Source organism: Notamacropus eugenii, chromosome 3 (assembly GCF_028372415.1).
Source record: "Notamacropus eugenii isolate mMacEug1 chromosome 3, mMacEug1.pri_v2, whole genome shotgun sequence".
Lineage (NCBI taxonomy): Eukaryota > Metazoa > Chordata > Mammalia > Diprotodontia > Macropodidae > Notamacropus > Notamacropus eugenii.
The window spans coordinates 254,492,408-254,520,037 of NC_092874.1; the positions used below are offsets into that span (position 1 = coordinate 254,492,408).

General features: G+C 37.6%; 1 protein-coding gene across 1 annotated transcript; it reads left to right on the forward strand.

Annotated features, from left to right (window-relative positions):
* Positions 1–4,560: 4,560 nt before the first annotated feature.
* Positions 4,561–19,486, forward strand: GLIPR1 (GLI pathogenesis related 1). Its single transcript, XM_072655408.1, has 6 exons — positions 4,561–4,825; positions 7,449–7,694; positions 11,133–11,242; positions 14,342–14,427; positions 19,156–19,182; positions 19,274–19,486. The coding sequence occupies exons 1-6, from the start codon at positions 4,646–4,648 to the stop codon at positions 19,483–19,485; spliced, it is 861 nt and encodes a 286-aa protein (XP_072511509.1). The 5' UTR covers positions 4,561–4,645; the 3' UTR covers position 19,486.
* The last annotated feature ends 8,144 nt before the right edge of the window (positions 19,487–27,630 follow it).

The window sequence follows — 27,630 nt, forward strand, 5'->3', positions numbered from 1 at the left end:
ATTGTATTCTGCAACAATAATAAATCTTGATTATTGTTCAAAAAAAAATTAAGTCTTAGAAGTGATTAAAAATAAACTAATAAAATCCATACTAATTAAATTAAATAAACATTTCTTTAACAGTAGGAAACTTTAGTAAGTCTTCTAGTTAAAAGAATCATGATTTCTCCCCCAGCTCCCAGAAACTAGTGCTGTCCCCACCAAAGTTACCTTGTATTTATTTGTATTTAGTTGTTTTACTTCTATATGTATGTGTTGTTTGCCCTAATAGAATATAAGCTCAGTGGGGGCAAGGTCTATTGTATTTTTGAATTTGTATCCTCAGTGACTAGCACAGTGCCTCAGAAATATTAGGTGTTTAATAAATAAGTGCTTGTTTTGAAAACCTACAAAGGAGAGAATGTGGAGGAGAAAAGAATGATTAACAGTGTAAAGGCTGCATGGAGAGAGGTCAATAAAAATGAGAATTGAGAAAAGATCATTAGAACTGGTATATAAAAGATCATTAGTAACTTTGAAGAATAGAATTTCATAATTATTTGAAAAATGAGATAATGAGATCAGAATAAGAACAGAAGAAGCCGGACTGAAGAGTTTAGAAGAAAGTTAGAGGAAAGGAAATGAAGGCACCTATTATAGTTGACTTTCTTAAGGAGTTTACCCAGAAAAGAAGGAGATATAGGACAATAGCCAGAAAGGATGATAAGATCCAGTGTGGGGTTTTCAAGTATGGGTGAGATGTTGGCATATTTCTTAGGTCTCAAGGAAACAGTAAGTAGACATGGAAAGATTGAAGATAAATTAGAAAGTAAGAGGTAATCTGCTAGAGAAAAATAGATGGAATAGGATCGCTTGTACATATAGAGAGGGTTAGCCTTGATAAAGAAAAGAATCATTTCTTTATGTAGGAGGCAAGATTCTCAGCTGAGGGGGAAGGGGGTAAAGAGGAAGTCTGAGGGAGAATGAAAAGGTTTTGAGAAGTTGCTCATGGAAGTAAGGGTAACAAATTGATTAGGGTGCTATAAAAGGAATACCTTGCTGCAGTGAGGGTCCAGTTGAGATTATATAACATACACAAATGTAGTGGACCCAGTCAACCCAATTTTGTGATTTTCTCCATCTGTGTTCAACAATTCAACAGTATACAAATGGGAAGAGAGGCGGACCATGATAGGAGTCAAATCAAAAAGTCAAGAAGCCTCCTATGTGCCAGGTGATAAATGCTGGGGATACAAACAAAGGCACAAGACTCTCCCTATTCTTAAGGTGTTCACACTCTAATGGGGGAGGTAACATGCAAACAACAATTTATCAACAAGTCATATACAGGATAAATGGAAGATAATCAATAGAAGGAAGGCACAAGAGTTAAGGGGGATCAGGAAAGGTTTCTGATAGAATGTGGGATTTTATCTGGGATTTGAAGAAAACCAGGGAAGTTAAGGAGCATAAATAACAAAGGAAAGAATTCCAGGTATGGTGAACAACCAATGAAACGCACAAGGTCAGGAGATGGAATATTTTGTGCAAGAAACAGTAAAGGGACCATTGTCTTTGCATCACAGACTATGAAGGTGGGGGGAGGGGCTAAGAAGACTAGAAGGTATGAATGGGGGGGAGGTTATAAAGGGCTTTATAAATGCCAAAGAGAGGATTTTATATTTGATTCTGGAGGTAATGGATGGATGAAATAAGGAGAGACTTGAGACAAGGAGACCAAGACCTCAAGGCAATTGCAATGGTCCAGGTGTGAGGAGATGAAGGCTGCCCCAGAGTGGTGGCGGTGTCAGAAGTGAAGACAAGTGATCCAAAGTTAGAGAGCTAGGGAAGACATGAACACTGATAGTAGGCAGTTCAATTTGCTCACCATGAAGTTGAGATAGCAAGGGATTTAGAACAAGTGGTAATGAGAATTGAGTGAACCATACTGACTCCATTTTGTGACTCATTACTAGAGCTAGCTCAGTTCCCTTTCTATTCAATTATGGTTCTGTCTTCTGTCTTGTGAGAAAATCTGTCTTCTGTCTTGTGAGAAAACTTTATTCAATTATGGAAACTGTGAGAGGATTTTTATTGCATTGTTTGAACCTAGTCTTGCATGACTGGGAAACTGAACCACCTCTACCTATTCTTAGTGACCCTTAACTAAGGACTTAGGTTATGCTGACCCGAAACCCAGTCAGATCTGAAGATGGATGCAAGTTTTCTCACAACTATATATTTCAAGCAACCCACATGTCTTATCTGAAAATTGACCCCATAATCTTCTGTCAGTTATTGTTTCCATGTTCCTTTGATTGAACACAGTCACATGGGGACAGTAGGACACATCTTTTATTTCAGAGAATTGTACCTGTTCATTCTTCTCTCCCAACTTGGAAAGTCCCTAATCTTTCCTCAAATTAGAAATCAGAATGCCTAAATTTGTATTCTGGTTAATTGTTTTCTTTTAATTCATTGGTTTTATTTTATTAATTGTTTTAAATGCATAAAAGTCTGCCTTCCCCTTGTATTTGGGGTTCCATGCTAAAGCAGAGGGGCCTGGAAACCATTTGTTACATGATTGGCATGCGTTGCTTAGGTGACATTTAAAAAGGTTCAAGAGACAGTTTCTAGGTAATTTAATCATTTTATAAATAAGGCCAGTATGTTATTAATAAAAGGATGGTCATTTAGCTGGTTCTCTTAGACCAAAGACCATCATGATGGCAGACTCACAATTTATATACCCTTTGAAAGACAGGCTGTCAGTGAGGGGCTCAAAGTGACCCTCACACAGAGAAATTATCTCTACTCAGACAAGCCACAGCTTTGGGTTATCTACAAAAAAGGTTCTCTCTCCCACCCAAGCTTGAGTAGAATATAATGGGCTTCCTCTGCTTTAGATTAAATTCCCTGTATGGTTGAGGGGGGTTTTACTAAGAAAGGGGGAGAGTTAATGTAACCTCATTATCAGTAATGTCATTAAAAAAACTGAACTTCTTAAAATGAGACATTTAGGATAAAGAGAGAATTCTAAATCACTCCAAGATATTGGTTATCAATAATCATTTCTCCCACTTAATAAATTGATATGTTTGGAAGTTCAAACCTTTGTTTCCTCAATAATTTGATCTTTTGCCTGCCAGAATAGGAAAGTAAGAAGAGTGTAACCAGTACAGGGAAAATAGCCTGGAAAAGAACTAAGGGTTAGAAGGACTGGAAATCACCATGAAGACCACCAATAGTTTTAGGAATCTTAAAACAGAGGGAAAGATGGAATAATCAAAGAGTATAATCAGATAAAGGAATTTCAGAATTAATGAACATGGAAGTGGAACACTGGTGAGTAATAGGGAAAACAAGAGTATGTCCATTTGTCTATGTGTATAGCTGAGGTGATGGAGAAGTAAGTCATGAGAATAAAATAAATTGAAGAATTGTAAAGTTCGGGTGGCCACATATAGTTTGAAATAACATTATGAACATGAGCTGCAGAGGAAAGACTGTGAGCAAAGCACATTGAGAAAAGAATAAAGGCTGGTATATAACTACTACCAGAATCTTGATTGGGAGATAAATATGACTTGAATGACCCTTGAAGGAGAAAAAGTTCATACTGGTGTTGGTAGAAGGAGGCCTGAAAGTGGCAATGGGGATGGAGATAAAGATTTGGACATCTCTAGGGTTTTAGTGAAAGAGCTCAAAAAATGTAAACAAAGTTTGAGCTGGGATCGTGAGATCACACATTTACCTTGGAAGCCATCTAGTTCAACCCTCTCATTTTACAGATGAAGAAATGATACCCCATTTTTTAAAACCTTGCAATCCTAATTAAATTAAGCTACTAAGCTGCAGAGCATGGTTCAAAAAACTATTTACTTTATGAAAGAGGAACTACTAAAAACAAAATGTTGAAATTATTATTAATAACCATTGATTAGGGGAGATCCAGAGTGTCCTCATTTCTATAATCCTCATTTCAAAGTTCAGTTTCTCTTTTGAAATTAAAATTTTTTTTTCAAGTTCAGTCTCTTCGAGGACATTACTCATAATGAGAATGAACTCTCCTCAGTCTTGGTCAAACCCCACCCAACTTTACAAGGAATTTAATCTTATGGTGTTCTACTCAGGTCTAGGTAGGGATAAGTTCTTTGATCAGATTGCCCAAAGTTAGAGGTAATATAGAAGTAAATGGCATAATTGAAATTCATTAGAATAGGTCCAGCCCCTCATTGTAATATTCATTCTCTCTCATTATTTGTTAACCAGAGTTGATTGCCACTCTCTGGAACACCTACTTTTCCAAGGCCTTGAGCCCACTGCCATGAGGGTCTTTGGCATTCAAGAATGCCACTGACCTCTTTTATTAAAATGCTAGCATTATTAATAAAAATGAGTTATCACCCAGAAATTATGGTTCTCTAACTTTTTAAATGTCACAGTGTTAAAAGTAAAAGCAAAACAACAACAAAAAAAACCTATATCCTGTTACACCATTCAGAGGAGGAACGGCACTTATCACTAACCAACTTCCTCAGACATCTCTCCTGCTAATGCTGTGCTGCTTTCTGTTGCCTCACAATTGAAGGCTGGACACACCCTCCAAACTTCAGAAAAAGTCTGATGCCTCATTCTCACAAAGTTTATTAGAAACAGGAGTTGGATGGCCATGGACTCCTGGCTTGGAATAATGATATTTTCCACTTTCTCCATCTGCAATTGGGCATATGAAATGGATACTCTGCCAAGCATCGAAAATAAAACTTTCATCGAAAAGTGTGTTGAACTTCATAATGATTTTCGATCACAAGTGATCCCCAAAGCCAGTAATATGCTGCATATGGTAAGGAGACAATCACAAAAGGAATGTGGGTTCTCAGGTCCGTGGCAAATCACTAGCAACTAGATTTCACCAATTCATAATGGCTAATATGGAGGGTAGTTTTGCAAGACTGAGCTTCTTGGGTGGAGATAAGAGAGGAGGGAAGTTACCATTTACACAATATTTTAAGGTTTGCAAAGTACTTTTCATAGCTATTAGTAGGCTCTATTAGTAACCCCATTTGATAAACAGAGAAGCTAAGGCTCATAGAAGTTAGGTGATTCACCCAAGGTCCTTCAGTTAGCAGGTGTCTGAGGCAGAATTTCATCTCAGGTCTTCTTGCAGCTGCCTGACAAACCTCCAGTGGCAACTGGGAGTGACCCTGGCATCCAGGCTCCAAGAAAAATGTTTCTTTACTCTGAGAATTTTATTCTCTTTGCTCAGTGTTGTTGTTCGTAGGACTTTTTATTTAAATTGTATAACTTCTTTTTTGTGGGTTTTTGCTGTTATTGTCTTGATAGTTTCTGTGTCCTCTCTGTCCTTCAGGTTGTAGACTATAAGCTCTGACACTAGAGATAACTTTCTTTTTTCCACATGCCCAAAGAAAACTCATTTGCAATGTTTCTTTTTTTTTCTAAAATAAAATCTTATTGGTATATTTTTCACATTATTTACATTTCCCAGTATTTTATGCATCCTATCCCTTCCCTAGTTATCCCTTGAAACATACACAGAGAGACAGAGACAGAAAGAGAAACTGACACAGAGAGACAGACAGAGAGGAGAGATAGAGGAGAGAATCAGCAAAACTAGTCAATATATTAAAAAATTCCATAATACACAGTGTTCCATGACCATATACTCCAAGGTCTGCAAAGAAAAGGGAAATGTACCTTCTGTATTTTCTTTAGGGTCTTTATAATTCATTGACATTCATATTCAATTATTTTGTTATTCTTTCCAGTTATGCTGTTCCAGGTGTTGTGTATATTGTTTTCCTGTTTCTGCTAACTTCACTTTGCATCACTTCATGTCTTCCCTCTAAACTTGAGATTTCATATTTCTTATAGAACGATACAATTCCAACATTTATTTAGCCATTGCTCATCAATGGGCATCTACTTTGTTTCTAGTTCTTTACTGTTACAGAAAGTGCTCTTATCAATATTTTGGTTCATAGGGGACCTTTCAATTTATCATTTACCTCCTTGTATTATATGTCTAGCTGTGAAATCTCAGGGTCAAAGTATATGAATATTTCGTCATTTTTTTTGTCTCCACATGATTCCACATTGCTTTTCTCAATATTTGGAACAAAACATAGATCCACCAATAATACATTAATGCATCCATCTTTCCACAACACTTCCATTACTGATTATTCCTAATCTTTGTCCATCTTTTACCAATTTGCTAAGTTTTAGGAGAAGTTGCTTTTATATGTATTTTTAAAAATAATAATTAGAACTTGATGCACTTTGCATATGATGATTATGGGATTATAATTTTTTTTCTTTTGAGAATTGTAGATTCACATCACAGTTATTTATTCATTGGGGAATGGTTTCTGGTCTTGTACATTACTAATAGTTTTCAATACCTCTTGGATATCAGATACTTATCAGAGATATTTTAGGAGAACTGACAATGTTTGTGTATGTAACCCTTGGCTCAGAGGGCTATCTGCGTAAGGACCCTCTCTTCATTGTTGGAGATTGATTGATTACTCAATGCCCCGTGCCTGTGTTAGAGATAGGCAGAGCTGGTGAGAGATGAAGAAAAGAGAGGTCCATGCTCTTTTGGTTTCCAATGTCAATAGGGAAGATATACACCATTCTAAACTTTCTACAGATCTCTAGAGAGAGAATGACTCTGGGGGAGGAGCTGTCAGTTTCTCTCAGGTCCCTATATCTCTAGTTTTACTAAACTAGAAACACTGGGTGAGATCTCTCCTCTAGGGTGAGATCTGGAACTCTTTCTCTTGGTTGGGCTGATTTTTTTCACTCTCACAAGTACAGCTCATTAAATCTGTAATATTGGTCATATTTTTCTTGTGTATATAGTTGCTCTGATTTCTGCGTTGCTATCAACTTAGATAAATGGGTTTATTTGCTATATGTATTCATTGTGGAACTGGTATCTGGTGGGAAGGAAGTCAAGTCTTGGATATGCAGCTTGGGCACCCTTTTATGAAGGGATAGTGATCAGAAATAAAATTTGAATCTAAAAAACATACTTCCCCTAAACTTATAACATTTAAGAAAGTAGGTAGACATAAATTTAACCTGATAATCCTTGTCTCTGAGGAAAGCAGAGTAGCCAAACTCTGGCCTTAACCTCCTGCTTTTCCTCCTGGCAGGAATCAAAAGAGGAAGAGATACTAGAGATATCTGTTCTTGCCTCCCCATGAACCCTATCTAAACAGACTCATATGGGCACCTACATGGACAAAAACCAAACAGTGACCACATATAGCACAAACCTCTCTTATACATAAAACCTGTCCCAAGGTGTGGCAGGCCTATCCCATGTTCCCATTAACCCAAACTGTCCCCCCCAAGTTCTTATTCTACATTTCTTCCACCAAACTATGACTGATAGATTCCTCATGCTTATCATTTCCTATCTGCTCTTTTCTTTATAGACCTGGGACGCAAAGTTAGCCGAGACTGCTAAAACATGGGCATCCAGGTGCGAGTTTATACATAATCCTGATACAAGTGTACCCGGAAAGCTGCATCCTACCTTTAGGTACCTGGGAGAGAATATCTGGATAGGATCCATTGGGTTATTTTCTGAAAAACATGCCATCACAAGATGGTATAATGAGGTCAAAATGTATGACTTCCAGAAGATAACATGTGCTGGTACATGTGGCCATTACACTCAGGTAATTTTCTCATTTGATATGGCAATGACCCCAAACATTCTAACAACAAATACTTGTTGTCTGCTATGTATACCATGTATTATGCTAGGCCATAGGGAAACAAAGGCAGTAAAGAAACCATCCTTTCCCTCAAAAAGCTGACATTCTATCAGGGAGACAAAATGCAGATAGATAAGAATATAAAAATAAAAATTAAGAGGTTAGAGGGTGGGGTGCCAAAGGACTAGCAGCTACAGGGATCAGGAAAGGTACCTTATAGAAGGAGGTCCTAGAGATGGGTTGTAATGGAGACTAGGGAATCTCAGAGTTGGAAGTGAAGGAGAAATGTATTGCATACATGGGTGATAGCCTGTGCAAAACTGAGGAAAGAGGAAATGAAATGTCATATGTGAAGAATAACAAAGAAGGATAGTTTGGCTAGACTACAGAATACATAAAAGGGAGTTATATTTGAAAATTCTGTAAAAGTAGGTTGGAACTTGATTGTGAAGTGCTTTAAATGCCAGATAGAGAAATGTGTTTTTAATTCTTGAGGTAATAGGGAGCATTATGAGTGGATTCATAAAAACTGAGGAAACAAAGTCCAAGCTATAAGATTTGTTAACAAAGCATGCATAATAAACTTGGTGTAGGGTCCTTCATTAGGCACAAAGCCCTTGAAGACAGATTTTGCACAGAGTTTTATACATTGAAAGAAAAGAATAAACAGGATATAGGATTAGGTGATGAGATTTCTTATTGGAAGAAAGCGCTTTCCCAGTTGGAGGGTAGGGATGGACAGGAGAGCAAGTGAGTGGAATTCTCCCAGATCAGGTGATTTATGAGAAAACAACAAAATGGAGGTTGTTCACAAAATGGAATCAACAGTCAAAAGATGCAGTGGGTCTGGTTTTCACAGGAGGCATTGGTGTTTATTGAGCAGGAGCATTTATTGGATGAGTGACCATGAGCAAATCATTTAACCTTTCTTTGAAATATTTTAAATAATGGCTGTTATATTCACCTCACATGATGTATATTGATAATAGTAATAATATAATAGTAATAACATATGTAGATATTTAGTAATAATAGATATACATGGTAATATAGATATATGGAATATAATCGATATGTAGTAATAATAATAGTAATGTAGATAAATATAGATAACACTATATGTTCATTGTTATTAAACAATGACATAAATCTAAGCTAATCTTTTCAGGAGGACCAAAGGAAGATTGCCAAGTCTTTAGAGTTCTTTGTTTGTTTGTCTTTTAATATATACAATATTTGAACTGTAAGGAGGAGGACAGAGAATCAGCAAAACTAATCAACACATAAAAAAATGTATAATATATTATATTATTCTATATATGTATATTCTGTAATATATTCTAGAATAATAAACCCCCAAGCTCTGCAAAGAAAAGGGGGAATATACCTTGGTGTTTATAATTCATTAACATTCATATTCGTTTTGTTATTTTTTTCCAGTTATACTGTTGCATGATTGGCTTCTAGTCCAGCCCCTTGATTGTTAGAGATGAAGAAATGAAAGTCTAGAGAGCTGATATGATTTGTCCAAGGTCACACAGCTAGTTAGTGGAATAGTTGAGATTTATTCTCTAGTCTTATTCTATTGCGTAGTATAATTTGATTGGATTCCACAAGATTGATTTAGTGCTTACTGTGTTCTAGGTGCTGTTCTGGGTTCTGGGCATAAAAACACAAAAATAAACCAGCCCCTGCCTTTAAGATGCTTATATGGGGGAAAGGGGCTACATATGCACAGAAAATAAATATAAATGATTTGCCAAAAGAAAAAAAAAAGTCAAACAATTTCTGAGGGAGGGGTGCTGCAGTTGTGGTGGAAAGTACTTTCCTGAGGGAATGGAAAAAGCAGTAGTTGTAGCAGTCAACAGTCAATAGCACTTGAGATGAGCCTTCAATGGAACTAAGGATTCTAATAGGTGGAAATGAGGAAAGAGAGTACTCCTACAATAGGGAACACCTCAAGAAAGCATATGTAGATAGGAGATGGAATGTCTTACATGGGCAATAGCAAATGAGCTAGTTTGATGGAATGTAGAGTGCATGAGGGGGAAGAAAGGGAAATGTTTGGAAGGATCAGCTGAAGTCAGGCTGGGAAGGGCTTTCAATGACAAATAGAGGAATCTTTAATTCTGGAGACAAGAGGAAGCCACAGACACTTCTCCAGTGTGTAAAGGACATGAGCAGAGCTGGACTTTAGAAATACCAGTTTGGGATCTGTGTAAAGAGAGACAGACATACAGACAGAGAGAAGAGAGAGACAGAGAGATGGTCAGCTACAGAGAGGAGAGACAGAGACAGAGAGACTGGAGGCAGGGATACCAATTAGCAAAGAATCCTAGACACCCAACTGTGAGTGGAGAGATGAATGTGAGAAATATCATAGAACTAGAATCCATAAGATATGACAAATCACTGGATATTGAGGAATGGTGTTGCTCCTTCCTCAATATGTTCCTCAAATAACAAGGTCTGAGAATGTTGAGGGGAAGAAACTCTTAGGATGGGTCCCAAAAAAGGAGGGGTATGTGACGGTAAATTGGAGACAGGGCATTAGTGGCCTTCCTCTCTCTCGTCAACTGACATGAGTGCTATTCTCTAGGTGGTCGGTGCCCAAGTTTTTCTTACTTCCTTTCACAGATACCACAGATGAGTCTAAGAGGGTGGAGAATAGGAGAAGCACCATGGGTTCAAGATATACACACTACCACTTTGCCCAAATTCCATTCCTAAGACCTCATCATAGCCAAAGAGTCTTGCCTCTTCTCCATGTCAACTCTTCACATTTATTTATTAGCCTCTTTTCCTCCTGTCAACAGGAAGAAACCCAGTTCTAGAATTTTAAAAGGGGAAAGGGGTGGTAAAAAAAAAAAAAAGGTCATAAGTATATGGGAAAGAAAGAAAGGTTATATCTGAAACATGAAGTATACTGCCCTACCAAACTCTATGCCTACCAACAATGGGATGCCTGCTTCAGCAACTTGGACGAAGCACACTGAGATCTTTGGACAAAAAATACCAAATACGAAATAAAGAATTTAAATGTAGTTTGACTTCATCATGAAAGAACTTAAATGGTTGTCAGTTAGGCTCCAGAGAACACTCAGGCATACAAAATTATCTTTAAGAGTGTCCAATTAGACTCATAATGATGATAACTAGCATATGTATACTGATTAAAGTTTGCAAAGAACTTTATGTGTTATCTCACTTGATCCTCACAATAATCCTGAGAGGTAAGTGTTGTTATCACTATTTTGAAGGTGACGAAAATGAGACAAATAGGAGTTAAATGATATATTTGCTGTCACATAGGTAGTCAGAGACAGTTCAAGATGATGTCTTCCTGATGAAATATTCCATGCTATACTTTTTTTAATCAAAGCCTTTATTTTCTTTCAGATTGTTTGGGCAGATAGTTACAAGGTTGGCTGTGCAGTTCAATTTTGCTCCAAAATTAAATACAGTCACGTTACCAACGGAGCATGTTTTGTATGTAACTATGGACCACCGTAAGTTCTTCTATTAATCTGTCTGAAAGTCACTTATTTTGCTCCCTGAAGGTGGGTTAGAAGAAATCTATGCATCTCTCTTGAAATTATGCTGACAGTAGAAGGGGAAGACCTTGAATAGAGAGCTATCCCTGCCTGAAAACTAGAGGAGAATTACTTTGTATGAAGAACACACACATACAGAAACACACACATACACAAGTACACATGAACATGTACACATGCACATACACACAAGTAGGAGCGTGTGACCAAAGTTCTAATTATATCAAAATAATTTAGTTGGTGTGTGTGCATGTGCATGTGTGTGTGTGTGTGTGTGTGTGTGTGTGTGTGTACCTAATTATAATTCTTTTTTTTTTTCAAAGTTGGTCATAAGATAGTCACCTGGTTATGCTGGACAAGAGAGAGTAGTCCATAAGTACAAAACAAGTTGGGGAACTTTCCGAGAATCAGGGTATGCCACCCATGCAGGATTTAGACATGAAATCTGAACAAAACAGGATGGAGATAGCTTTGTCAACATTCTTGTGGTTGTGCAAATGGACATCATAAATGGTATACAAGAAGTGAACATTACATGAAAGTTTGAGGCCTATTATAAAGGCCTACTGTCTTCTCTATCACTATATGATTTATGTAAAATATCAAACTTATTCAAACTGATTGGAATAACGTAGGGGTTCTAATGAATCATATTTCACATTCACTGGAATTCAGGGATGGGGAACTGATGGCCACATGTGGCCCTGTAGATCCTCGAGTGTTACAGCCCTTTGACTTGCATGGAATTGTTCTGTGAAGTTTGGATTCAATCAAAGGGCTTCACTTGAGGATCTAGAGGGCCACATGTGGCCTCGAGGCCACAAGTTCCCCACTCCTGCAGGACTAGATAATGGATGAATCATAGGATTGTAAAGTTAGAATTCAAAGGACCTTAGAGCATATGAGATCCAACCTTCTCTCTTTTTACAAATGAGGAAATTGAGTCACTTAATATCTCTGAGACCCTAGTAGTTTTCTGAGTTATAAATGAGTTTCAGATGGAGGGAGTATCCAGTATGGGAATACCCACACCATTTTAATCATAGGTCTTTGGCACATAGGTGTACACAGAGTGAGAGACAAAGCATAACCTATAGGCCAAAGACTTAATTAAATCTCACAATTAGAGAGGGACAAAATATGGACTGTTGTTATAATACAATGTGGTTATTTTTTAAAAATGTACAAGTATTTAAATAATAAAATCTTATTAAAATAAAATTTAAAAATAAATTAATATTGCTTCCTGGAAAGCAGTCATCCCTTTAGGGCAGGTAGATGGTTGTTTCGGGGATACTTCTATTATTCAAGCTATTGGGAAAACTTCCTTTTAAGTTGCTCTCAGAATCTGATACATTCCTTCCTGGCCATCTTGAGGGGGAGCAACTCCTCACCCTTTTAAAGGGCTGAATGCCCTTTTGGGCACATTGCTAAACCTTTCTTTGCCTTAATTTCCTCAGCTATAAAATGGGGATAACTCTAGCAGCTACTCCCCAGAGTTGTTGCGAGGATCAAACAAATTAATATTTGTAAAACGCTTAACATAGTGCCTGGCATGTATGGATGTTTACCAAATGTCTGTTCCTTTACCCCCACCCCCTTTTCTTCCTTGAGGGCAGGGACCTTGTATTACCTTGTATTCCCAGTGCTTGGCACATGGTAGACACATGACTTACAGGATGAATGAAAAGTGAGGCTCAGACTTGTCCACATGGGGATGGATTTTGAATTTAGAAAGTCTTGCACTTAATAACCTTCACTGGGCCCCTCAAGTATTAGAGATATTGAAACAAGAGGAAGCTACAGTCATGTAGTCAGATGACCTTACTTTACACTTCTGGAAAGAGGTTCAGGTTGTTGTGACTCAATAAAAACCCACACAGGATATTAAGAAATGGAGACTCTTTCACCCCAGGTCCTCTGTCTCCAAATTCAGCATTTGTTCTCTGCACATTGCCTCAAGAAACTGTGTCATTTTGGTTAAAGGGAAGTGGGCCAACTCCTAGTGATTTGAATAAAATAAAATTTGATCTGACATCTTTCTGTGGAAAACAAACCATCTCTAGAGAGACTTACTCCCTACTTTCCTGTTTGTGATCAGTCATGCTTTTGATGGGATATTTGGCAAGCTTATTGATAGGAAATCTTCCTTGAGTACTGATTATATCAGATGAATTTCATGGCAGAAAAAAAAAGGGGACATCATTTTTCTGTTTGTCTACCATCCTCTTTCCACTCTTAACTCCTGTGAATGTTAGGAAGTATATTTGCCCCACACTTAACCCTGCTCCTTTTGCATATGACAGTCAAGCATCTTCCCAGTTTTTGAAGATGACATCATGGAGTGATGACTTCCAGTGTGAATTGGATTTAAGTTCACTCTCTGACTTTTGTCTCCCAGTGAAGTAAGCCAGAGAAAGGACGGAGCGGGAAACTTCTGCTTTGGTGTCCATATTCTCCTTGTACACTTGGATTATAAAAGGTCCACTGAGAAGGGAAAGGGCTAAACTTAATTGCTTCAATTCCATTAATTTGACCTCTGAGTATCTACCTAGTAAAACTACGGGATGGATAATTAGGAGTGAGCACCAATTTTTCTTTTGTGACTCAAGAATTTGTTTTGAAGATATTTCTAGAAGAGCAGGTCCTAAACTGGTTTGAAAACAGTAACATAATAAAAATTATATGGTGTCCCAAGGTGAAGGGAATACCATTCATTTGGACTAAGGAAGTCTAGCAAGCTGACTGAAAAAAGACCTTATTTGAGGACAATACCTTGTGTTTGGAGGCAATGAGCCATTTTTATTTGGTAGAAGAATTTGCCATAACAAGATAAAAGAGCCTGGACCGCAGCGATGGTTCAGAGTTGAGACTGGCTGACCTACAGATGTTGGACCTGGAAGTGAATATGCTCTATTTTTCTAGGAGCCACTGATCCCTTCCTGGCCTGTCTTCTATACTCCAGGCCTTTCCCCCTTTTAAATTAGCTCAGAGGCTCATGGTCTATTGAAATTATATGTTTCAATTAACGAACACTGTTCATCTACTCCATAGAGGAAATTATGCTGGGGCACGACCTTATTTGGAGGGAGAACCCTGCAGTGCCTGCAAAAAAGATAAGTGTGTGAACCAGCTATGTGGTAAGTCAATCAATATCCTCAGATATCCCTGGCTCCAGTCCTGATGCCGTATCCACTGTGCCACCTGGTAGCCCTAATATAGTAGGAAAGGTAGCAATAAAAATTACCCAAGAACTTATGTAGCATAATTTGCCATGAATGTATACACCATTAGTAGATAAAACTACTCTTGATGGTGATGGAGGTAGTGGAAGAGGAAGGAAGGAAGGAAGGAAGGAAGGAAGGAAGGAAGGAAGGAAGGAAGGAAGGGCATAGGAAAAAAATGACATAGAAAAGAAGGAAGGAAAGATGGGAGAGGGAAGGGGGGAAGGTAAAGAGGAAGGAAGAGAAAGAAGGGGACCCATAAACTGTCTGAGTATATCACTGACAAATTTTTGGCTTTAAAAATGAAGTGTAATTCCTTTTGCTTTAGGACCTAATGTTAGCTAAAAATTATTTCTAAAACTCTTCTTTGTACAATTTCTTATTTCACACTTGTTACTCATCACTCATCATGTAGTTAGCTGTCTGTTTCTTGTACACAGGAAGTTCTCTTCACCTTCCTTATTTCCTCTTAAGCAAAGAAATGTACATCTCTCACATGATAGCACAGTGTGAGGAAGGCACATCCTTTTGTGATGTTTGCACAGTTCATCCTACTCTTTCCTGGTAGTTCCTCTTGAACCTACAGCCTGCATTTCTGTAAGTATCAGCTGAGGTTCAGAGTATGGTCAGTCTGTCATCAAGGTAGAGAATGCTTCCCTGGGTAAAAGAAGTACTTAAGATGGGAATGGAGTCCACAGTCTTGGTCCCAGTATCACCATCTTCTAATCAGTTGGGCATCCTGACTGAGATATTTTTTTCTATAAAAGAGCACTACATTATGTGCATGTCTTCAGGTGAAGAAAGTGACCTGGACCTAATAATCCCTTACTGCCACCCTAGTTAATATCTAAAATACCAACATATAAGTATTTACAAGTTGAGGGTTTGATACTTCTGGTTAAGATGGCATCCTAAAAGGCCCTCGAGGAACCTGGCTTTTCCTGGACATTCCAGCAAAGTTCTCAAAATGCACAGGAAGGAATAGTGATAAAGAAAATTAGAGAAATTGCAAGCAACCCCTTCTATGCAGGCCGGTCCTATATAAAATGATGCCCAAGAGAGATGAGACAAAATGGAGGAAGGGGAAGCCAGCTCTGTAATCTGGCTCTGAAAGTTATCAGCCCTGGTTTGGGAAGTGAGTAGGAGGGGACAGTCAGCTCTCATAGCCCCTTGCACAAGGAGACAGGGCTGGGGAGTACAGCTTCACCTAAGATTTTCCATGAGCCATGAAACTTGGTGGCTTGCTCAGTGTGGGGGTCGGGGAGAGAACCCCTCCCTACAAAGCTCTGAAGCCACTGTTCCTCCCAGCATCACCCTGAAAGGTAAGGCCAGCACAACAACTGGACAACTCCTGTACTAAGGGTCTTGCCAGAGGCCTCAGACCAGAATAATCTCTCACATAGGACTGGGGCCACAACAGGGGAGGGAACCAAGTCCCAGTTGGGATCTGTGCAGGGAGATAAAAGAAGGGCTAAGGCTAAAGGATGTACTGGGCTACCAGGAGAGACCCAGAAGCCAGTCTCAGATTTCTCTGAAATGTAGCAGCATCTCCATACAGACCAGAGAGGGAACAGCACTAAGCAGAGCTGGCTCACCCTCTATATCTTCGGATAATAACATCCTAGATTTAGAAATGGAAGGGGACTAATGACCAGTCCAATTCCTCATTTTACAGATGAAAAAACCAAGGCCCAGTTAGGGGAACGTAACTTGCCCAAAGTCACACGAATAGAAGCTTTGAACCCAGGTTCTTTGAGTTCAGATCCGGAGTTCTTTATATTATACCATGTAGCTCCTCCCTCTCCACCTTCCCCATTGCTATACCAGGGCACTGCATACAGTAGGTGCTTAATAATTATTTGCTCATCTAAAGTTCAGTAATAGCTAGATAGATAGATCAAGGCAAACGGATGGATAGTGCATTTATTAAGTAATTAATGTGTGCCAAGCACTGTGCCAAAAGTCACATACACAGTTATGAACAAATACGATAGTCTGTGTCCTTGAAAGCTTACATTCTTATGGGAAGGTGGGGAGAGGAGACAAAACTAAAAGGGGACTTGAAAGGAGGCATAAAGATGGGACTGGGAAGTGGGGAGTGAGGAGTATTTGAACCCAGCATCCCAGGGTCACAGACACATGTTCCATTGGGGGAAGAATTTGATGGTTGTTCACCATGGTACTGAAACAGTAGCCACAAAGTGACATGTTAGTTAGGCCTGGTTCCAGACAAGCGTGTGTCCTAAGCGAAGAGTCCAAGATTCTGATGGGGGGGTGCTTGGGGGAGGAGAGACGAGAATGATGACTGGAGTGAAGGCAGCATGGCTTGGAGGTAATGGCTGGAAACCATCTCTTGTATGGGATAGGGGAGAGTCACGAATTAGAAGTCAGGAGACTTAGATTGTAACCAGTGGTATGCTGGATAAAATAACTAGTTTTCCTAATTAATCTGCATTATTAAGACTTTCTTTAGTCCAGATGGTCAACAAAACAATCCACCAAGATTGATTTTTAGCACTTGCCAATTGCCAAGGTGTAAACGCTCACACTGAAAATTTAACAGCCAGCTCTCATCAGTGAGAACAGGCACCTGTACACCCTAATGCTGACTGCCATTAGCCTCTTCTTGTGACTATATGTATATCACTAGCTCTCTAGGCTGCTTCCTCATCTGTAAAATAGGGAGTTTCTATCATCCAAGGTCCCTTCTGCCGCATAATTGGTGATCCTGAATCTTTCCCAGACCCAAAGAAATTGCAGCTTTTTCCTCTTCCCATTGTCAGACTATATTCCATAGTGCTTCAATTTTTCCTTGTTTTCATCTTCACATTTTTCCTATCCCACAATCAAAGCCAGGATCTCCTTCCTGAAACGATCTTTTTACAAGATTTTGGAAGCCATGTTTGTATTGCCACTGAATAACCTTCACAACTTTATAACCCTTTGCGAATCATAGGGTGCTGAGGATTACAAAGGAGTCTTGGGAATGGGATGATGGTTGTCTGCAAGGGTGCCGTTCACTGCCCAAAAATAGAACCCACCCTCTCTTGTGCAATAAGTCAAGGATAAAGATACTTATTTACTAGAATTATGAGGAAACTACACTTTTCTTTCCAAAAATCCAGATAAACTGTTTTCATTCAACTTCCTCCTTGAAGGTGACCTGAGGTATAGAGGTAGCAGGATTTAGATCAATTATTGTGCAAGTGGTGGGGAGATTTTCTTTCACCTTTTGGGATACTACGCAGACATCACTTTTGCACTATAACACCAAAGGGTCAGGAGGAGCTATTACTCTGCTCTGCACTCCTGGGCACCCAGCAGTCTCATTTTCATTCTAGTTATTTTCAGCTGTGCCAGCACCATCTCATCCTCCCCGCCTGTCCTTCTCACCTCTTGCTCTGTGAAATGACAGGACTGTCACTGTCACTGGAAAGAGCACGCAACTGAATGACCTGTTGTTCCATTTGACATCTTTGTGATTTCCCAAAGCTATATCACTCCCTGGCCACCATTCCTTTTTGTTTTGTGTCCCTCATTAAAACAGAATTTCTTGAAGGCAAGGACTGTCTGGCTTTTGTATTTGTATTTCCAGCCTGGCACATGCTGAGCTTTACAATAATTTATTCAAATAAAAAATGCCAATTTATATGATTTTTGCATTGATTTAAAATTCATAAAACTTCCAACCCATGTATGGCTTACAGACATCCATCTAGTCTTGCCATGAATTCCAATTAAAAACTGACATTTATATTAGCTACTCATGACAGAATATTCCTGCTGTTCACATTCAGTTATTCATGGTGGTGCAATAGATAGAGTATCAGGTCTAGAGTTAGGAAGACTCATCCTCCTGAGTTCAAATCTGGCCTCAGATACATACCCTGGGCAAGTCACTTAACCCTGCTTGCCTCAGTTTCCTCATCTGTAAAATGAGCTGGAGAAGGAAATGGCCAACCCCTCCAGTATCCTGGCCAAGAAAACCCCAAATGAGGTCACCAAGAGCTGGACATGATAGAACAACATTCATACAGCCAATCTGTGCTTTACAGCTATTGATTGATCTTTCTAATGGACACGATCTATGTGATGCATGTGGTACAGCTATCATTTTGCAGACTGAGATGCAGAGAAGTACCTTGCTCAAAGTCACATAATCAATATTCTTCAGACTTAGGATTTGAATTCAGTACTCTTCTGAATTCAAGTCTTGCTCTTGCATTAATATGCATTATACCATTCTGTTCTATTCATGAAACTATCATTTCCCTAATTTTAGTCAATGCTTAAGTCACTTTAAGGAATTCCATTCTAAGGGTCTAGTGTTTATAAAGGGAATCTTAACTTTAAATGGGAAGTAACATTTTTCTAAATGTTAAGAATAAGAGTCAAGCTATACGATTAGCTAAAATGGTGAAGATGAGGGTATTCTATGTACTCTAGGTCTAGGGCAAAGGAGACAGATCTCTCAATCAATAATACTTTCTTGTCTGCTGTCTTTTTATTGACTTAGGGAAGAATATGTGTATGTTTATTAGGCAAATATCTGTGAAGTGAGTTAGCTTATAAAGCATTGGAAATGACAGTCATTCTGATTATAATTACTTGTTTACACTTCTTCTCCCACCCTTACCCCCACAGTAAATCCAGAGCGTGATGGAGTTAAAGGTATGTACAACAAATACTGCTTCAATAAAACAAGAATGAATGACATCACCGTATCATGAGAAACAGTGGCTAAGATTGTTGTCTTTCACAGATAAACCACAGGAAACACCATGGGGACCATCTAAGCCTTCAGGACCATCCAAGCCTTCAGGACCATCCAAGCCTTCAGGACCATCCAAGCCTTCAGGGGAGAAGACAGCCCTACGTGACCAAAGTGTTTCTTTTGTTCTTGTCTTGGCACCATTTTTGGTGATGCTGTCTGTCATACTGGCCACCCTGATAAAGCGTTATTTCACAAGATAAATTATTTCTCAATAACTTTAATCAAAAGGGAATATGGGATAATATTATTCTCAAAAATGTTTAAACCACAAAAGATAATTCAGAAATTATCTTTATCTTCAGAAATGAATAACTTTGAAAATCTAAAAATGGGATAAATTATACTACTTGATTACATACAAATATAAACTAAGTTTTAAATTATTTTCTTTCCTACCATTATTTTTATGACTTGGTGTCACAACAGAAACTCAATACCTCAGGGAAAATGGAACAAAATGTTCAACCCAGGGAGAGTTCTGATGAGAGGCTTAACCAAAAGCACATGAACTTTCTGGAGGCAGAAATGTTTGTACATTCATGCAATGGGTTCCAAATAATGGAACATTCTTATTGGGATTATTTTCCAATAGAGTGTAAGCTCCTTGAGCAGGGACTGTCTTTTATCTATTTTTGTATCCCCCATGTTTAGTACAATGCATGGCACAAGGTAGGCACTTAATGTTTACTGTTAATCAGATATTCTATTTACTATGCCTTTCATAATTAAACATCAATAGCTAATAATAAATATATTTATACTAAGCATTTATAAATAAGTCTCTGGCTTTCCAGTGAGGTGTTCTTTGCACTACATTTTGCTGTCTTTTGAAATGTTTTCATGCTTATATCCAAATAAGTTATAATTCTCTGGGAATTCACAGTATCTTACAATTAGGAAGTCATTTCTTCCTTCCTATTTTCATCAGGAGGAGGAACTAAAAGTGTTGCAGAGTGGACAGCACGCTTAACTTGGGAGTCACAGGACTTGAGTTTGAATCCCAGATCTATTACTTATTACTGGGTAACACTGCACCTTACTTCTTTGGGCCTGTTTTATCATCTGTTTAAAAAAAAACCTGAGAAGGCTGAAGAACTCCAAATGGATACAAGACATAGCCAGCAAAGGGCACATCCACAAACAGATCAGAGGAGCAAAGAAGAAAGTTCTTGCACAAACAAAACCAACGAAGGTATGATTAGAAGGAAACAAACATTTAACTGGGAAAATACCTTTGCAAGAAGCTACTCTGATAAGAGTCTCCTTCATGTGTGTAGAAAGTAAGTGAGCAAAAGAGAGATCCTGCAGACAAGAAGAGTGTGTGGTCTGTGTATATACACATACATGTATGCATATATAGTTGTACGTATGCATGCATATATGGTTGATTCAAATGTATACGAACCCAGGGCTTCTTAAACTTTTTCCACTTAAACTTTTCCTTCAGCACTCCTTAAACTGGGTTGTGACCCCACAGTTTAAGAGATGCTAAGAGTCATTCCCTAATTAATAAAAGGTCAAACAGACAGTTTTTAAAGGTAAAAACTTGAACTATCAATAGCCATATGAAAAAATGTTCCAAATCATTAATTAGAGAAATTAAAATTTAAGCAACAGTGAGGTTCCACTTCACATTCATCAGATTGGCAAAGTTGACAAAAAAGAAAAATGGCAACTGTTGTAGGGACTTCTGGAAAACAAGCACATTGTAGGTATAGTGACTTAGATTTGAAAAGTAATTTGGAACCAAGCCCAGAAAATGATCAAACTGGGCAAACTCTTTGACCCAGCTAAGCCATTGCTAGGCCTATACCCATGAGAACAATGAAAAAAGAAAGACTCCTATGTACAAAAATATTTACAGTAGTTCTTTTTGCAGTGACAAAGAATTAAAAATGAAGATTATCTACCAATTGGGGAATGGTGGAACAAATCATACTATATTAATGTAATTGGGGTGTACTGGTAAATGTTGAACCATTGGTTCTTTAGGGAAAAAAAGCCATACATGACATACATTTAAATTTAATCTATATTACTGTCACTTTAAGTCTAGATAATCAACAAAACAATAAATCAAGCCCTGATTTGTAGCATTTGCTAATTTCTGAGTTATAAATGATGAGTTCTTGGGAGTAGTTCAAAGCTGTTTTTAGCACACTCCTGAATGTAATGCAATACTACTGTGCTATAAGAAATGATAAAGAAAGGGAGAGGGTGCAGGGTAGGGGCAAAGCCAAGATGGCAGAGAGCAGCCAGGAAGTTGCCTGAGCTCTCCCCAGTTTTCCTTGGAAACAATATTAAATCAAGCCTCTAAAAAAATTCTGGGGTGACAGAGTGCACAAAAAGATGGAGTGAAACAATTTTCTAGCCCAAGATAACTTAGGACTTCAGGAAAGGTCTGTCTCATTTAGGTAAAAGGGGAGCGGAGCTTAAGATAAACCAGAGGAAGGGTTTTAGCCACAGCACAGATCAGCACCCAAGATCCTGGACTCAGCAGTCAGTGGTATAGCAGGCCAGTTGTGAGGCCTCTAACCGCAACACCACAAGCAAACTGCCAGCCTCTGAACTCAGAGCACAATAGGCCTGGGATATCACAGCACAGTGGGCAAGCCATCAGCCCAAGGCCCCCAGCACAGAAAGCCAGCAAGAGGCACCTGGTCCCCAGGACAAGAAGCTTGGGTCAGTGCCCCATCTACTCTAGGAATAGAGTTCGACTTTTTAAAAGTGAGCAAGAAAACAAAAAAAAGAGCTCTGATTACAGAAGGACAGCAAAGATCCAAACACAAACTCAGAAAAGGATAACAATGTCAAAATGCCTACATGTGAAGCCTTAAAGGGGAATATAAATTGGTCTCAAGCCTGAAAAGTCCTCTTGAAAGAGCTCAAAAAGGATTTTAAAAATTAACTAAAAGGAGTATAAGAAAAATTGGAAAAAGAAATGAGACTTATGGAAGAGTCATCAACAGCTTGGAAGAGAAAGCACAAAACGTGACTGAAGAAAATAACTCCTTAAAAAACAGAATTGGCCAAATGGCGGAGAAAAATCCACTGAAGAAAACAATTCCTTTAAAAGCAGAATTGGCCAAATGGAAAAGGAAGTACAAAAGTTAACTGAAGAAAATAATTCCTTAAAAATTAGAATTGGGCAAATAGAAGCTAATGACTATGAGACATCAAGCATCAGTCAAACAAAATTAAAACAATGAAAAAATAGAAGAAAATGTAAAATACCTCATTGGAAAAACAACTGACCTAGAATAGGAGAGATATCCAGGAGAGATAATTTAAGAATTATTGTACTACCTGAAAGCCATGGTCAATAGAAGATCCTGGACAGCATCTTTCAAGAAATTATCAAGGAAAACTGCCCTGATATCCTAGAACCAGAGGGCAAAATAGTTATTGAAAAGATCCATCAATTATCTCCTGAAAGAGATCCCAAAATGAAAATTCCAAGGAGTATTGTAGTCAAATTCCAGAACTATCAGGTCAAGAAGAAAATACTCCAAGCAGCTAGAAAAAAGTAAATATCAAGAAACCACAATCAGTATTACACATTACTTAGCAGTTTCTACATTAAAGGATCGGGGCTCAGAACAGAACTGCATAATATGCAGGCCATGGACCATTTACAGCACACCAAAGGATTTCTGGTGACTCTGCAAAAAACGTAGAGGAATTTTCCCAAAATCCTTTGCCGTACCTGTGGGCCAAAAGCTGTGCAGGCCTGGCTTAAGAATATGATGTTCCAGAAGGCAAAGGAGTTTGAATTACAACCAAGAATCAATTACCCAGCAAAACTGAGCATAATCTTTCAGGGTAAAAGATGGATATTCAATGCAATAGGGTACTTTAAAAATTTCATGATAAAAAGATCAGAGTTGAACAGAAAATTTTATCTTCAATTACACGACTCAAGAAGTATAAAAAGGTAAACAGGAAAGAAAGAAACGGTATTCAATAAGCTTAAACTGTTTACATCCCAACATAGGAAGGTGATCTCTTAAGAACTGTATCAATATTAGGGCAGTTAGAAAGGATTACTTAGACAGAGGGTATAGGCATAAGTTGATTTTGATGTAACGATTAAAAAAAATATGAAGGGGTGAAAAAAAAGGATTGTACTGAGAAAAGAGGGAGGCAGAATGGGATAAATTATATCATGTGAAGAGGCATAAAAGATCTATTACAGTAGAGGGAAAGAAGGAAGGGGGTGAGCATTGTTTGAATCTTACTCTCATGAAATTTGACTCAAAGAGGAATAATAAACACAGTTGGGTAAAGAAATCTATCTTATAAGGAAGTAGTAGGGGAAAAAAGGGTGTGTGTGTGATAAAATGGAGGGCAGATTGAGGGAGGCGGTGATCAGCAGCTAAACACTGCTGAAATGAGACAGGTCAAAAGAAGACAGAGAGAAAAGCATAAACAGGAAAAATAAGATGGAAATAGTAATCAGGACTCTGAATGTGAATGGGATAAACTCTCACATAAAATGAAAGGGATAGCAAAGTGGATTAAAAACTAGAATCCTACAATATGTTGATTACAAGAAACGCAATTGAAACAGAAGAATACACACTGGGTAAACGTGGAGAAGAATATATCACAGTTCGGCTGAAGTATAAAAAAAGGCAGGGTAGCAATCTTGATCTCAGACAAAGTAAAAGCAAAAACAGACCTAATTAGAATAGACTTGGAACGAAACTACATCTTGCTAAAAGATACCATAGACAATGAAGTAATATCAATACTAAACAACCAAGTGGCATAGCATCCAAATTCTTAGAGGACAAGTTAAGTGAGTTACAGGAAGAAATAGATATCAAGACCGTACTGGTGGGGGGCCTCAACATCTTCTTCTCAGAACTAGATAAATTTAACAAAAAAATAAGAAGTTAAGGAGGTAACTAGAATTTTAGAAGAGTTAGATATGATAGACCTCTGGAGAAAACTGAATGGCGAGAGAAAGGAATACACCCCTTTTGTTCAGCAGGAAATAGGATCTACACAAAAAGTGGCCATGTACTAGGGCATAAAAATCTCACAATGCAATGCAGAAAGGCAGAAATATTAAATGCATTCTTTTCAAATCATGATGCAATAAACATTATATGTAATAAAGGGCCATGGAAAGAAAGATTAAAAATGAATTGGAAACTAAATAGTCTAATCCTAAAGAATGAATGGGTCAAACAAATCATAGAAAAAATAATTTCATCAAAGAGAATAACAATAATGACACTATATCAAAATTTATGGGACACAGCCAAAGCAGTACTTAAGGGAAATTTTATCTCTAAATGCTTATGTGAATAAAATAGAGAAAAAAGGCATATCAACAAATAGGGTATGCAATTAAAAAAGCCAGAAAGAAAAAAAATTAAAAATCTCATTTTAAGAAATTCTAAAAATCAAAGGAGAGATTAATAAAATTGAAAGAAAATTATTGAACCAAGAAAGAAAAATAATAGCTGGTTTTATGCAAAAAATAAACATTTGGTTAATTTGATTAAAAAAAAAGAAAGAAAACCAAATTGCCAGTATCAAAAAGAAAAGGATAAATTCACCACCAATGAAAAGCAAATTAGGAGCTATTTTACCCAACTGCATGCCAATAAATATGACAAGCTAAGTGAAATAGATGAATATTTATAAAAATATAAATTGCCCAGATTAACAGAAAAGGAAATAAAATACTATTTAGAAAACAGGGGAAAAGCCCTACACATTCCTTTTATGGCACAAATACAGTGTTGATATCAAAACCAGGAAAAGTCAAAACAGAGAAAGAAATTACAGAACACACATACTCCCTAATGAATATCAAATATCGATACAACAATTTTGAACAAAAGAGCAAGGTGATTACCGTAATTTACCACAAGGATAACACACTATGACTAGGTGGAAATTATGCCAGGAATGCAGAACTGGTTCAATATTAGGAAAACTATCAGCATAAGTGACTATACTAATAACAAATCAACAGAAGTCCTATGATTATCTCAATATAAAAGCTTTTGACCAAATATAATGCCCATTCCTATTAAAAAGAAAGCAAAGGAATAAATCGAGTTTTCCTCAAAATTATTAAGTTGTATATATCTACAACCATCAGTAAGTATTATCTGTAATGGAGATAAGCTAATGCCTTCCCAATATGATCAGGGGTGAAACAAGGATGTCCCTTATCACCACTATTATTCAATATTGTATTAGAAATGCTAACTTCAGCAATAAGAGAAGAAAAAGAAATTGAAGGAATTAGAACAGGCAATGAAGCAACAACCCTAGAGAATCAACTAAAAAAGCTACTTGAAATAATCAACTTTAGCAAAGTTGCAGGATATAAAATAAAGCCACATAAAATCATTGGCATTTCTACGTATTACCAACAAAACCCAGAAGCAAGAGACATCAAGAGAAATTCCATTTAAAATAACCTCACACAATACAAAATATTTGGGAATCTACTTGCCAAGACAAACTCAGAAATTAAATGAACAAATTACTTTTCACATAGTGAAAGTCAGATCTAAACAACTGGAAAAATATCAGCTGCTGAGAGGTAGGACAAGCTAATATAATAAAAATGACAATTCTACCTAAATTAACATATACATATTCAGTCCCATACCAATAAAACTACAAAACATTATTTTATAGAGCTACAAAAAATAACAAAATCCATCTGTAGATACAAAGGGTCAAGAATATTAACGGAATTAACGGAAAAAAAATGCAAAGGAAGGTAGCCTGCCCACATCCAATCAAAAACTGTAATGCAGCAATCACCAATATTATTTGGTACTGGCTAAGAAATAGAGAGGTGGATGAATGGAATAGATTGGTACAGTGTTCAATGACAAACAATCTACTGCTTGATAAAGACTCCAGCTTCTGGGATAAGAGCTCACTATTTACAAAAACTGCCGAGAAAACTGGAAAATAGTTTGGCAGAAACGAGGCATAGACCAGTATCTCACAATATACGCCAAGATAAGGTCCAAATGGGTATGTGACTTAGACATAAAAGGTGACACTACAAGCAAATTAGGAGAGCAAGGAATAGTCAACCTGTCAGATCTATGGAGAAGGGAAAAATTAATGACCAAACAAGAGACTGAGAACATTATGAAATGCAAAATGGATTTTGATTAAAGTTTTTGCACAAACAAAACCAATGCAACCAAGAAGGAAAGCAGAAAGATGGGAGAAAATTTTTATAACTGTTTCCGACATATTATTTATAAGAATTTATAAGAATACAAGTCATTTCCCATTTCATAAATGGTCAAAGGAAATGCACAGTTTTCAGATGAAGAAATTAAAGCTATCTATAGTCATATGAAAAAATTCAATTGCTATTGGTTAGAAAAATGAAAATTAAAACTCTGAGGTACCATCTCACACCTAGCAGATTGGCTAATATGACAGAGGTAGAAAATAATAAATGTTCTGGAAGATGTGGGAAAATTGGAACACTAATGAATTGTTGGTGGAGTTGTGATATGCTCCTGTCGTTCTGGAGAGCAATTTGGAACTATGCCCAAAAGGTTATAAAATTGTGCATACACTTTGACCCAGCATTACCATTACTAGGTCTAAATCCCAAAGAGATCACAAAAAAGGGAAAAGGATTTATATGTACAAAGATATTTATAGTGGCTATGTATGTGGTGTTCAAGAACTGGAAGTTGAGGGGATGCCCATCAATCAGGGTACGGCTGAACAAGCTGTGGTATATGAATGTAATGGAATACTATGAAATGGTGAGCAGGTAGACTTCAGAAAAGCTACCAAGGCTGATGTGAACTGATTCTGAGTAGGTCAGCAGAACCAGAACAATGTACACGGAAACAGAAAGAGAAACACCGTGTGATGATGAACTACGAATGACTTAGCTTTTCTCAGCAATATAGTAATCCATGACAATTCCAGAAAGACACATGATGGAAAATGCTATTCAACTGCGGAGAGCAACAAGGGACAAAGAACTATGGAGTCTGAATGCTGATCAAAGCACACTATTTTCACTTCTTTTCTTGTGGTTTTTCCCTTTTGTTCTGATTCCTCTTTTAAAACACGACTAATGTGGAAATATGTTTACATGACTGCTTATGAATAACCTATATCAGACTGCTTACTGTCTTAGTGAGGGGGGCTGAAGAGGGAGGAAAGGAGAAAGCATCTGGAACTCAAATTTTATAATTTGAATGAATATTGAAAAGTACCTTTACATGTGATTAGAAAAAAATAAAATACTATTTCCAAAAAAAGAAAAAAGAAATGATGAAAGGGACAGTTTCAGAGAAACCAGTATGAACTGATGAAGAGTGAAG